The sequence below is a fragment of the Octopus bimaculoides genome, chromosome 18 (genome assembly GCF_001194135.2).
Source record: "Octopus bimaculoides isolate UCB-OBI-ISO-001 chromosome 18, ASM119413v2, whole genome shotgun sequence".
Lineage (NCBI taxonomy): Eukaryota > Metazoa > Mollusca > Cephalopoda > Octopoda > Octopodidae > Octopus > Octopus bimaculoides.
Window position 1 is genome coordinate 12846853 of NC_068998.1, and position 13704 is coordinate 12860556.

General features: G+C 33.3%; 1 protein-coding gene across 4 annotated transcripts in view; it reads left to right on the forward strand.

Moving 5' to 3' along the window:
- LOC106870480 (tyrosine-protein kinase Fer) overlaps positions 1-13704 on the forward strand; it is a 141304-nt gene that overhangs the window by 103775 nt on the left and 23825 nt on the right. For 2 of the 4 annotated variants that reach the window (XM_014916589.2, XM_014916591.2), the window contains exons 7-11: positions 756-878; positions 1303-1443; positions 2362-2518; positions 4036-4167; positions 10801-11004. In XM_014916589.2, the coding sequence (XP_014772075.1) occupies positions 756-878; positions 1303-1443; positions 2362-2518; positions 4036-4167; positions 10801-11004 (757 nt within the window). The remainder of the gene's footprint in view (positions 1-755; positions 879-1302; positions 1444-2361; positions 2519-4035; positions 4168-10800; positions 11005-13704) is intronic. The other 2 variants (XM_014916592.2, XM_014916590.2) reach the window with 2 other exon arrangements.

The following is a 13704-nucleotide window of genomic DNA, read 5'->3' on the forward strand; positions in this document are numbered from 1 at the left end:
TTGTAAAGAATAAAAAGTTTTGAATGGTACAACAATGCACAATAATACAAACAATGGACTATAATAACTGTTGTAATTTAATCATCCATAGTCTGATATTTCGGAATAAAATTCCTTCTTCAGATATTCTTAGATGGAGTCACTGTTATAATTGGTTAAGAAGGAATTTTATTTCGAAATATCATCAGACTATGGATGACTAAATTACAACAGGTATATAGTCTTTTTTTTTTGTATTATAGTGCATTGTTGTACCATTCAAAACTTTTTATTCTTCATATATATATATATATTTATATATATATATATATATATATATATATTACTTTGTTTTTAAGAAACTGTAGAAGTTGCAGAATGATTCAAGTGGCAAGAGTTTTCTCCATTGGCACTTTTCAGACTAGTTTCAAGTGAATGGGTCATAAATTTATATGCCAGTGATAATGGTACTTACCTGGATTGTTCTAGAACAAATTATAAAATATAATTGATTTTATAATTCATTCCAGAACAATCCAAGGAAATACCATTGTCACCAGTACATAAATTTATGACCCATTGATGTGAAACTTGTCTGATAAGTGCCAACATATGAAACTCTTGGCCTTTGAGTCACTCTGTGACTTTTTCTGATTAATAATAAAAGCATATATATACTCAAGTCTTGAGCTCTATATTTTCCTGTTTGCATCACCAAACCTTTATGTGTATGTGTCTATTTTTATATATCTACACACATTATTTTTGATTCTTAGATCTAACCCACTAACTGGTGAAAAGGTGACCTTCACAACAGCTCTACTCAGTGACTACTCAGGTACACTCAAAGCAGAAAAATTAGCCATTGATGACCTCACTGCTACTTCTGTTAAGCAAAAGTAAGTATTTCAGAAAGCCATTGTTTATGATAAACTTTTGAATTAATAAAATCTTTGTATAAATTAAAGATTTAGGTGTTTCATGTCTGGTATATAGTTTGTGATATTTAGTGGACAGTAGTCATAGTTAGGATGGAGTGGAGAAATTACCAGAAGCTCATTGTAGCTGCTGGTAAAAAGAGGCTTTTATTATAGTGGAGAGGAAATTTTCTGAGTTCAAATTCTGCTGAGGTAGACTTTGCCTTTCATCCTTTTGGGGTTGATGAACTGCTTCCCTCCACCAAAATTCCAGGCCTTGTGCCTATAGTAGAAAGGTTTATAGTGAAGAGGAATGGCAAAGGAAGGCAACAAAGTAGACTCTAACCAAGTCCATCTTTCACTAAAATATTCAGTTAATGTTTAAACTTATTTTGTTTGTTTTCAGACTCGAAGATATTCGGAAAGATGTCACTAAATATGAGGAACAGAAGAACACTGTCTTAAAAGAACAAACTCAACTAGAAGCAGATGTTGAGACATGTTCAAGACTTTTAAAAGAGAAGGATGAAAACACCACTGTGTTGGAGTATGTGAATTTGGAAGACGTTTCCTTCATTTCTCTTTTATTGTTGTCATTTCTTTTTTCACTAAAGTATTCTATTACCTGTCTTGGGTATTTAGTCATTTAGTTTAATCTTTTTTTTTTTTTTTTACTTTTAAATATTCTATTTATTGAGAAATTTATTACAGCAAGTCACGGATGTTTTGTAGACTTGTTGGACAAAATCATGAATATGTTACATTAAAGAAGTCATGAGAAAGTTGCACTAAAAGAGCCATTGAATCTCATGGGACTCATTTGTGCAGTTTATGACAATCTTTGTTATGAAAATGCAAAAGGAAGTGGTTTGGGAGACCCGGATATGAACAGGGAAGAAAATCAAAACAACAAAACGCTTGAACTACAACTTTCATAAGTAAAAGGATATTCAAAGTTGAGGTTAAAAGAAAACAAAATAGTGCAATTAGAATGCATATATTGTTGTAGTTGCTGTTGTTGTGTTGTTGTTTAGCCCTAGGTTAACCTTGTTCAAGTAAGACTTACGATCAAAGTGTTCCAACTGTTATCATTTCATCTTGTTTTCCAGCACAGTGTAAGGACTACATTAACCATTGTGTCATTTTTGAAGATGATAGTGTAGATCAAGAGAGATTTTGCTGTTATTTCTAGCAGGTCCAGAAAACCATATAGAGAATCCCTTGTTAGCTCATATCATTGTTGCTGAGTGATAAGACTATAAAAGACAAGCAAGAGGTCAGGAGTATTCGTAGAAAGATTAATGCAGGATAGCCTTCTTTCAGATAGGATGAAACATTTACCATCTTTGTTAGGAATGAAGTAAATCTATGTCATTAAAAAAAATGATTTAATTTTGAGTGATTTTTGTTACAATATAAAATATTTTTGAATCATTGGTCTAAATTTCTCTTTTTTGTTATTCAGATTACAAAAACTCAAACATAAAGTTTCTCTTAATAAATGGAATTTCATCAAGACAAAATGTAACTACTTACATTATCAAGCTGTTGCTGATTTTATTGATCAGTCTATACAAGAAATTGATGGTGAACCCCCACCTGCTATACCACACTTAGATTTTGTAAGTACAGACAATCTTGTTTTTATTTTATCATTACTTTACCATGGCAATAACTCTATAGCACCAAAGATTAGATGCCCTCTAATTTTAGCAGCTCATTTTCAGGAAAAAAATGTTTTTAGCGCATTAAAATATGTAATATTTTTTAAGGTAACAAGCTGGCAGAATTGTTAGCTCACTGGGTAAAATGTACAGTGGCATTTCATCAATCTTTATGTTCTAGGTTCAAAATATGCCATGGTCAACTTAGCCTTTTCATTCTTTTGTGTTCAATAAAAAGTAGTGGGGTTGATGTAATTAACTTACCACCTCCCCCAAAATTACTGACCTTGTGTCAAAATTTGAAGTCAGTATTTATAGCAACTTTGCATATATGACCATATAGGACTAAGGATAATTTTTTTTTGAGACATTATTTTGGAAAAAAAAAAACAAGACAAAGCATGTCTTAGAAGCCATCAAATACAGTACATAATTTCCTTTATCACATTCAGAACTGGTAATTAAATGATGATAGGAGAATCTTCTTCAAATTCAGTCCTGCAGAATGATCAGCTGTAGTGTTCCCAGTCCTTTTAACACTTTCTACATATCACAGCTACTCATTTTAGGATGAGTTGTGCAATCTCTTTCAGCGAGGTCTGAACAGTCTCTGGTTGTCTGTTGGTATGTGTATTTAAGATAGGAAAAATGTAAGATGTGTTTATCATTATTGATATCTGTGTTGAGATGTCAGACAAATCAAAGTTCCTAGCTTCCTTTTGACATCTGCTTTTAAGCAGCAAAATTCTTGTCTTTGTGCAAGTATAAGTTGGAAACAAAAGTCTAGGAGTCCTTTGTGAACTTAAAAGAGTTACTTGCTGTCATCTTGATTGTGAGAAAATATGAATTATGGCATGAGAATCATATCCTTTATATATGTATATACATGTATATATGTATGTATGTATATGTATATGCACTTATTTATATATATATATATATATATATATATATATATACATACACACACACACACATATATATATATATATATATATATATATATATATATATATATACGTATATATGCACACACACACACACACACACACACACACACACACACACATATATATATAATGTAATATTACTCTTTTTATGGATTTGTTTACATATTAATCACTTATTAATCTTTTTTTTTTCTTTTGTTTCAGCTTTTAAAAAATATCGGCAGGTTTATTACTTAATTAGACCATACAATTTTGAATTTTGACAGAAAAATATGGATATTCTATTTCTGATATTTTTCAAAAATTCTTCTAATTTATTTATTTATTTTTTAAGAACTGCCGTATGTATTTTAGCTTATGTAAACCGAAACGTTTAAATGATTCTGTAAAATTCCACTGCAGGTGGTTGGAAACCAAATCAAAATTTGCTCGTTTCAAATTGTTTTATCTGACTCAAAATGACCCTCACTTCATTTGTATTTATACTTATATCATTTGTTGCCCGTTTTTTGCATTTATTTCCAGGATCCATCATGTTTGCAAGTTGGCTCTGGGGCTACATTACTTAAAAAATTTAATTCCATGCCTAATACATTAAGAAGGTTTGCTAGTCGAAGTACTTTGTTCAATATGAGTACAATAGATTACTCAGCTGAGGTAGGTACTGGAAATGGAGGCAACTTGCATGATATCCTCAATTAGAATTACGTTCTGAGAAGCCTGCCTCTTTTAATATCTTTCGTCTGCCAAGCGAATGGTAGGGAATCTCAATTTGAAATATTAACTGCTTACTGTTAATGGATTGTAGGTCAAAGCCAAAATGTGAATCTAACTGAATTTTTGAATAATTTTTAAATATACTTTGCTTGAAGTTTATTTTGCAGAGGAAATTTTAAAAATTAAATAATAAATAAAAACTTGACAAAATATACCTTTGAATGTTTTTGGTGTTATGTAACCAACAATATTAACTGCAAGTAACTACAAGCTGAGAATTAAACGAATGGACTTGTTAAAATCAATTAATATCAATGATTTCGATGTGTTAACAGCTTTACTGGAGTTCTGTAACAAGTTGAACACTATAACTCTCTATTGTTTCATTTCTTGTCTGTCTCTTCTGTGTGAAGACAGATTGCTAATAGTAACAACCTTTTCAAAAAGCAGCTGCTCAATTCAGACTGCATATAGTTGTGCTGTCTTTTACACAGCCTCTAGCTGCTTTGCCTGAAATGGACTCTCAGTGAGGTTAAATTACTACTGATGTTATTTTCTGTTATTTGTTATTAGTGCTGCTAACTAACATCTTCATTCTTTATTTTTTAGTTACTTTCCAAAACTTTTTTTCAAATACAAACATTAACATGTGAGTCTTTAAGTAATTAAGAAATCAGATTATCCGCAGACAGGTATTTTTCAAAACTGGAGCGATATCTTAGCAAAAACCTTTCAGCTACATCTGATACGACTCTAACGAAGCTTTGTAACTAGGCAGATCTGGCTGTGTCTTGTGGGTAAAAAGTTCACTTCTCAACCAATTTTCAACCCCGTGGATCTGCGTTTGGTCCCATTGTGCAGCATCTTAGGCAAATACGTTCTGTTGTAATCACAGATTGGCCACTGCCTTGTGGGTGAAACTTGGAGAAACTATGGAAGCCCACTTATTGACACACACGTTAATTGAAATGGAATGCACGACAAAATTACTATATTGGTTGCAGCTCTTGATAGTATCCATGTTAAACTCCTGCTGCTACATGACCCAGTAAGGTTCAGTGCAACCATTATAAGGCTGTTATATGATATGAATAACACATGTAGTATGAGAGAAAACCATGAGGTATGAAGTTGGTATTTCTTGTAGAAATATATATATATATATATATATATATAGCAGCACACCTGCTTCTGCCCTCATTCTTGACCGCTCTCTCTCCCTCTCCCTCTCTTGCTTTTCCCTCTAGCTGGGTGACCAAGTATCTGCTTTACTTCAGCCCACTTGTTTTTGTTATATTCTAACCGTTCATCATCTAACACAAGATTACCTCCTCCGAGCCCCCTGCCTCTATAGCAAAACACCTGTTTCTGCTTCCCTGTCCTTTCTGCCAGGTTCTTATCTTTCATCATCTGATACAAGATCCCCTCCTCCAATGCCCACTCTCCTCTCAAAATTCCTTGTCTTGCAAGTTACTTGGTGACCCTGCCAGTGCTGGTGTCTCATAAAAAGCATCCAGTCCACACTGTTAAGTGGTTGGCATTTGGAACGGCCTCCAGCTGTAAAAGCCATGCCAAAACTGACATTGCCTGGGCTGGTGCTATGTAAAAAACATTCAGCCCACTCTGCAGAATGGTTGGTGTTAGAAGGACATCCAGCTGTAAAAGCCATGCCAAAACAGACTGGCGTTGTCTTCTGTCTGGTTGGCTCCTGTTAAACTGTCCATAGAAGATGGATGTTAAATGATAATAATGATGGGTAATTCGTGTTTGCTTCACTGAATGGTAATTTTATCTGAAGTGTATATCAGCGATAATTATAACGGTAGAGCATATGGAGACTGGCACATCCTCAAAATTTATTTACTTTTATTATACAATGTCATACAGCATTTTGAGGATGTACCAGTCTCCGTATTCTTTGTCATTATAATTATTGCTAATATACACTCCAGATAATATAACGATTCAGCGAAGCAAACATGGAATTACCCATCGGAAGAATTTACAGCGTGAGTGACAACTCATAATAGTCATAGATGTTTAATACTAATCAGTGCAGTTAGCCGTAATCTGGAACTTGACAGAGAGCTACTACAGTATCCGCTCAGATAATATATCCCTCTAAACTCACACAGATGTATATATATTTGTGTGTATGTATAGTTTTTTATACCTTGTTGTATTTGTTCTGCTTGAGTTACACAAAAGCTCCCATGTCACACATGCTGTCATAAATACAGTGAATCTATGATTAGCCTGTTAGAAAATGTAACCAGCACTGCTATTGTTCACATATTGTGATAGAAATATAAATAAAAAACCTTAGCCATCATTGCTTGGGCTTGTAAACAATCAGTCAAAACTATTCTAGTGCCATTTGTATGTCCAACATTCTGGATAGGAAAACGTGAAATTGAAAACAGTTTATTTATTTATTTATTCGATGAGTCACTACTGTTCGATCTTTATTGTAGCCATACAATGCTAAAATTTAGAATTTCACATATGCGGTTCTCTTTTTTAACCCTTTTATTACTATATCCCGGTTGAAATTCTATATATTGAATAAAATATGAAAATAATTGAGGAACATATCTCTGAAAAGATTGAATAACTATATAGAAACTAATGTGCAACCAAAGAATAGTTGTAAATTCTTGGTTTCTCTTGCATATCCAGAAGCAGATAGCATTTTACTGAGTTTTTTTTTTTTTTTTCCAGAATTTTCTTGTCTTTAATTTTCATTTTCTATCTTTTTTCCACTCTTTCTCTCTCTCCTTCAGCAGCTCAATTTTTAGGGAATTACTGGAATGGTGCATCAATTTATTTATCGTATTTTAACTTGTATAAGGAACCCTTTTTTGTCAAAAATTAGGTTAAAAAAATATGGGAGTTTCTTATACATAGATAGTATTATAATCCCTTACAAAACCTTTTTTCCCAATTTTAAACCCCAATAATTAGGGGGTTTCTTATACATGTTAAAATATGGTAATTTTTATTCTTTCTGCCACAGAAAATTTCATGCTATAACCGTTTTCTGAAAAAGAAAGCATTGTCTGCAAGTATGCATGTAAATCATTTTTTAGATGAGGGTTTTGTCTCTTCCGAAATACTGCACGAAGCTGCAGTTGATTCACTACAACAATATTGCTGTTGCATTTGATAATATTTATTTTTTTCAGCTATAATCTCTATTTTGCATTATTAGGTCATCAAGTGTGTATCTGATGTACATAGCATGTATTGCGTAGTTTAACAATTTTTGTACTAATACATTAACAAGTGTGTATGTGTGTCTGTGTGACTGTTGTATGGATGCAGCATGGCCACATAGTTCAAATTTTGCTTCATAATCAAGTGCCTTTATCACAAAAAAAAAAAAATGGAGAATGCCCTGAGTTTTCATTTGCTTAGAAATGTAGGGATATGAAGAGAGAGAGAGGTGGTTCAATTCTTAGTAGTGCTAATTTAGCTTTTTGTGTTCCATTGTGTGTTTGTGTATGTGTGTGTACATGTGTGTGCATTCACGCGTGCGCACACACACGCACACACACAAGACCTGTGGGAAAAAAATCCCTGACTTGAAAACAAGTTAGATGTTGGCAACTTCAAAATCAATTCTCATCCAAATCATACTAGGATGGAAAAAATGAATGTTAAAATGTTAAATGGGTAAAAAAAAAACCAGGTCACACACATAAACAAACACACAAAGAACACAGAACAACTTCAAAGTGCTCAATACACACTTATGTTACTGAGTGTAGATTCTAACATGTGGATGTATAGCTGACTAAACCATGGAATCCAAATCAAAATGTCTTGCTAGTTTTCAGTAGTTCAGTAGTATCATTTAAATATTCCTAAATTTTAGTTAGAATGAGTGTCTAATAGTGCAATGTATTTTGTTGGGTGCTTTTTTTTTTAATTTTGGTTTTTTATATAATTTATTCAGAAAATGAATAGCAACATCCATGACATTTTTCTGGGTTTTACTTCTCTGCCCAATTCTGTTGTTATGATAATGGTCTTAGCTCTTCAGAACTAACTCCCTGAAATGGCCCATCCATTTCTCTTCCATTTACCACCCCTACTGTGTCTTATTCTTTAGACCAGTGGTTCTCAACAGGTGTTCATATTGCCATATGGGTCTCAACCGGGGTCCATGTAACAAAATAGTAAATTAGGGATCCATAATAGAATTTGAAGGGCTCCTGAAAAAATTTTGCTTTAGATGTATGCATTGGTATATGTTACAAGAAACAACTAGGTTTCTTTCTCTAACATTTTATGTAGTTCAACCTACACAAGTGAATGTGAGAAAAACAAAATAGGAATTTTGAAAGAAGTTTCTGTAAAACTAGTTTTGAAACATTGACTGGCTATGAGGTTTCACCAGAATAAAATAGTAATCAAAGGGGCCCTTAGATAAATAAAAAAATGGTTGAGAACCCCTGCTCTAGACCCTGCACTGTACATTTCTTTAACTCCTTTTTAATAGCTTAGTTAGTGGAGAAAGGGCAATGTCGATGATCCTGGTGAGAACAAGGAAGGACATTATCCTTAGACTGGAAACCTACCTTGAATACCTGCAACAATCATTCAGGGAATTAAAGCAGGTGACAGATGAAGTCTATTGTCCTAAAACAAGAATCGTCCTACTGACAGGCCTCCACATGCTTTATGGTTATAAAATTTGCCCTACAAAACTGTGGTTGCCTTGATGCTATGCTAGAAGGCATTTGTCCAAATTGTGGCATCATGAGATTGAATTTTAAACCATGCACTTGTGGAGAGCAAACTTCGTAACTCCACAGCAGTGTTTGCACTCGATAATATCTGCCTGGATTGCAATGTATTCTGCCCTATTTGTTTACAGTGATCAAAATTTTGTGTGATATAAACTCACTTCCTCCATCAAATTAACATTGCCTGAACAGGTGTATGCTGTACCACTTGTCAGATGTTGAAGTGATTTAAAAGTGGCATGAGATGAAGTGAGATGAACTTTTGACAGAAGTTCAAATTGAAACATAACCACATCAGTCTCCAGAAGACTTAATATTATTATTTAAATATTTTTAATGTAAGAAATCTTCTTCTTCTTCATCATCATCATCATCATAATAAATTGTAAGGTGGTGAGCTGGCAGAATCATTAGCACTCTGGGAAAAATGCTTAGCAGCATTTCATCTGTCCTTATGTTGTGCATTCAAATTCCACTGTGGTTGACTTTGCCTTTCATCCTGCTGGAGTCGATAAAATAAGTACCAGTTGAACACTGGAGTCAATGTAAATGACTTACCCCTCCTCCCAAAATTACTGGCCTTGTACTAAAATTTCAAACCATTATTATTATTATTATTATTATAAATTGTAAGGTTGCAAGCTAGCAGAATCATTAGCAGGCCAGGCAAAATACTTAGTGGCATTTCATCCAATTGTACATTCTGAGTTCCAATTCTGCCAAGGTTGACTTTGCCTTTCATCCTTCTGGGGTCAATAAAATAAGTACCGGTTGAGTTCTGGGGTTAATGTAATCAACTTACCCCCTCCCCCGAAATTGCCTACCTTGTGCCAAAATTTGAAGCCATTATTATTTTAAATTGTAATGGGAGTATAGGGGATTGATCAAATTATAAGAATAGTGGACAACATGCCTTACAGTATTCATTCCGTCTCTTTCCTTTCTGGGTTCAGATTCTGCTGAGGTCAACTTTGACTTTAATTCTCTTGGGGTTAGTAAAATATAATACCAATGAAATACTGGGGTAGATTTCATCAACTGGTCCCCTCTTCACAGTTTTCTGGACTTTTGCCTATGTTAGAAATAATTATTAATTGCAAAAGTAGGAGAATGCCAGATCAAATTTTTTTTGCGGTGGTTACTTGTCTTTTTATTATATGATTTCAAGTCTCAATGATGCTGACAATGTTCTTTTTTTGTCCCTATGGTAGTGATAAATAATATCAATCAAGTACTGGGAGAAATAATAATAATAATAATTATTATCATTATTATTGTTAAGGTGGCAAGCAGCCAGAAACATTAGCACGCCGGACAAAATGCTACTAAGCATTTTGTCTGTCTTTACGTTCTGAGTTCAAATGCTGCCAAGGTCGACTTTGCCTTTCATCCTTTCACGGTTGATAAAATAAGTACCAGTTGAGCACTGGGGGTCAGTGTGCTAGGCTTACTCCCTCCTCTGAAATCCTGGCCTTGTGCCAAAATTTGAGACCAATATTTTTATTAGTATTGTTAACAATTTCTTTAATATATTCACTGATTGATATTTTTTATTTGTCATAATAATTATTTTAATTTAGACTCTTTTTCTAACCTTCAGAGATCATGAAATCCTTTCCATATATATTTCTTGTTTTTGCATTATGATTAATCATGCTTTTAACTTAACACAGCCTTCCAGGGTGACAAAAAAAAAAAAAGAAAGAAAAGCCAAATACTATTTTTAGTATGTTGAATGCTTATTCAAAAATCAAGTGAGAAAGTCTATTCTATAGATTCCTTTTTAAATGAAAGCTTAATTTCGCTGCTCTCACATGTTCAGGATGGCACTTCAATGGTATCAGCAAGTTCTTCACAAACAAAAGCCAGATGGAATATAACAAATATTTTCAAAAGTCTTGGTAGTAACGTGATTTCCACACCATCTCCAGACAACACTGAGAGCAAACAAAACCAAAACCAAAACCAGAAACAGAACTATGAAGAACAGTTTGATGTTAAGGGTGTTGAAGAATACAATGGAGAGGTGAGATTTCTATTTAAAACCAAACCTTTTAGAACTAGCTTTTATTGTCTGTCACATCACAATTGTTTCCATTTTTGGTTGTTTCTTCTATTTATTTCAATTTAATTATTTTAAAATTATTTCTTTATATATTAGTTATTCTCTCATTAATGTCAAGTTCATGAGGATCCAGTATTTTGGCCTTTGTTTTTGTTTTTGATTGGAGCCATTTTATTTCATTTACACTGTTATGAAGATTTCTTGAGAAAAGACTTAAATGTCTCAATCATTTTTCGGTGGGGGTGGGGGAATCTCCAGTTTTGGATCCATTTGAGAATGTAATGATTTCTTTTACATATAAAGGTTTCTTTTTTTTTCTGTTCTAAACACGCATGAAACTATAATGAGTTTATCTGAAAACATATATTTGGTTTAAAAAATTAATTATAATTAATTATGTGTTTAAGAACAGTGTTTTAAGCAAATGTCTTGTCTGAGTCAAATAAAGATGCAGTCTTTATTTATTAAGCTGTGACACCTGATATTCTTGTTTAGCTTTAGATCAGCTATGATTGAATAGACCTGTAATCAAAGGCATTCCAGACATGACCATTTTGTCTTTCTAGATGTTTCCAGGATTACATAATTTGATTATCCTTTCCAGAATATGATTTGAGGCAGATATGGCTACTATTTCTAATAGGTTGACTATGTACAAACACTCTTGTTGTTGGCTCATAAGGTGTGTTTGGAGTTCATCGTTGTTATCATCAAATTATATCATAACAAGGAACTTTGCATTGTAAGAGTCTGTTGCCAAAGAATGCAGAAAGGTTGTACCCTCACTTTTGACTTTTATGTATAGTGAATAGCTTTAGATATCTTTCCAGTTACTGTCCACATAATACCTCTTATAAGCTGTATCACAAACCAACACTGAAGGGTGTATTTGTTCACTTTGAATAAATTGAAGCCAAATCTCCCTCAAATCACACAATTACTTACTTAAGCTCTTCTCTTTGCTCTTTATGGAGCATAGGCTTTCTATGACTTTCCCCCACTATTCTCAACTCTGAGTTGTCAGGGCCACTCATTCAGTGTGGACAAGGGTTACCATATTTTCCATGAGGGAAGGCCTTTCTCTCCCAGGTCTTGTTGGTTTTGAATTGTAATCAATGGTTCTGTAATCTGGCTTTTTTTTTGTCTAGGTGGGGTTGATGGCCTTATTACAAACCTTTTTTTACCTTTGGGAAAAGATGATCCCTATAAGTCTGGCCTCTAATCCTTTGATTTGTCTAGCATAGAAGGCCCTACTAGGAACTTGTGATTTGTTGGCATAGCTCTCAGAGTGACTGAGGAACATAAGCCACCACACTGCAACAAGAACTAAACCTTGTGGTGGCAAATCATATCATACTGTCTTTAAAAAAATAGAAGTGGCAAGGGGGCACAACACATTTGATAATATAATCCTAGATATACTATGTCTCAGAAAAAAACAAACTAGATGGTCATGACTGGAATGCCTTTGGTCATCAGATTTTGCAATTAGGACTGACCTATTAAACAGAAACAGTCTGTATCAAGTTGACATTTGTAAGCTGTGTATAATAATTTTCCATCTCTTACTAGTATCTGTTAATGTAGTAGTCATTGACTGTATCTATCTATCTATCTATTCAATCAATGTCTGTGAGTCTTTCCTATCCAATTGATGGCATCAAGACTGTGGTTATCAGGAGAATTCCTGTCAGTTTGAAGAAGGAATTTGAATTGCAGTCATTTTGAAACATATTTATTCATTAGTTCCAAGATCTGCCAACTTAAGTATCTTCAGAACTCTGGTTTAAAAAAATTTTTTTTTTTTAAATCCTAAATACTATATTATAAATACATACATACATATATATATATATATATCTGTCTATGTATATCTACATGCATTCGTATGTGTAAAAAGATGCATAAACAATTCTGTATCCCCTTTTTTTTGTATTCCTTGCAAAGTCATTCCCTTTTTATATTCCCATTTTGCTCAGATGCAACTATTTAAGAATACTTATCTCATCAAGTTAACAAGAGTTGTAACAAACACGCATTAAACACACACACACACACACATACATACATACATACATACATACATACATACATATGAAGAGGCTCTGCTTTCTAACTGCACATGTTTAGTGATGAAAATGATGAAGAGGCCCACTCATTAAGCTCATGTCACAGACATAATAGAATACCACCTAAACCTAAATGTTGTAACTTATGAATCAGTTGTAGAATTGGGTTTTATATTACACTGCACACAAAGTATTTGATGACCTGACAACCATTACCAATGTATTATATTTAAGGAGGGAGTTGGAGAAGGCACATAATTGAATTTCCAGATTTAAATCTATTAAAAAAAAAATGTCAGAGACACTGAACATTAATTGCTATTTTTTGTTTGTTTTTATTTTTATTCACTTTCTTTTTTTTATCTTATCTTCTTCACTATTACATTGTTATAGTGCATCATCTGTCGTTTGACTCAAGAATGATGCCTCTCGGTGGTTTATTGTTGTTATTGTTGCACTGCAACTATATATGTGATTATTGTTATTTTTGCTTCGCTGCCAATGTGGTGTTTTTCTTTTTTTTTCCCCCGTTTTTTTTTGTTTTTTTTTGTACTACATCAGATTTAGCAACTGGGTTGTTTTTTTTTTTTTT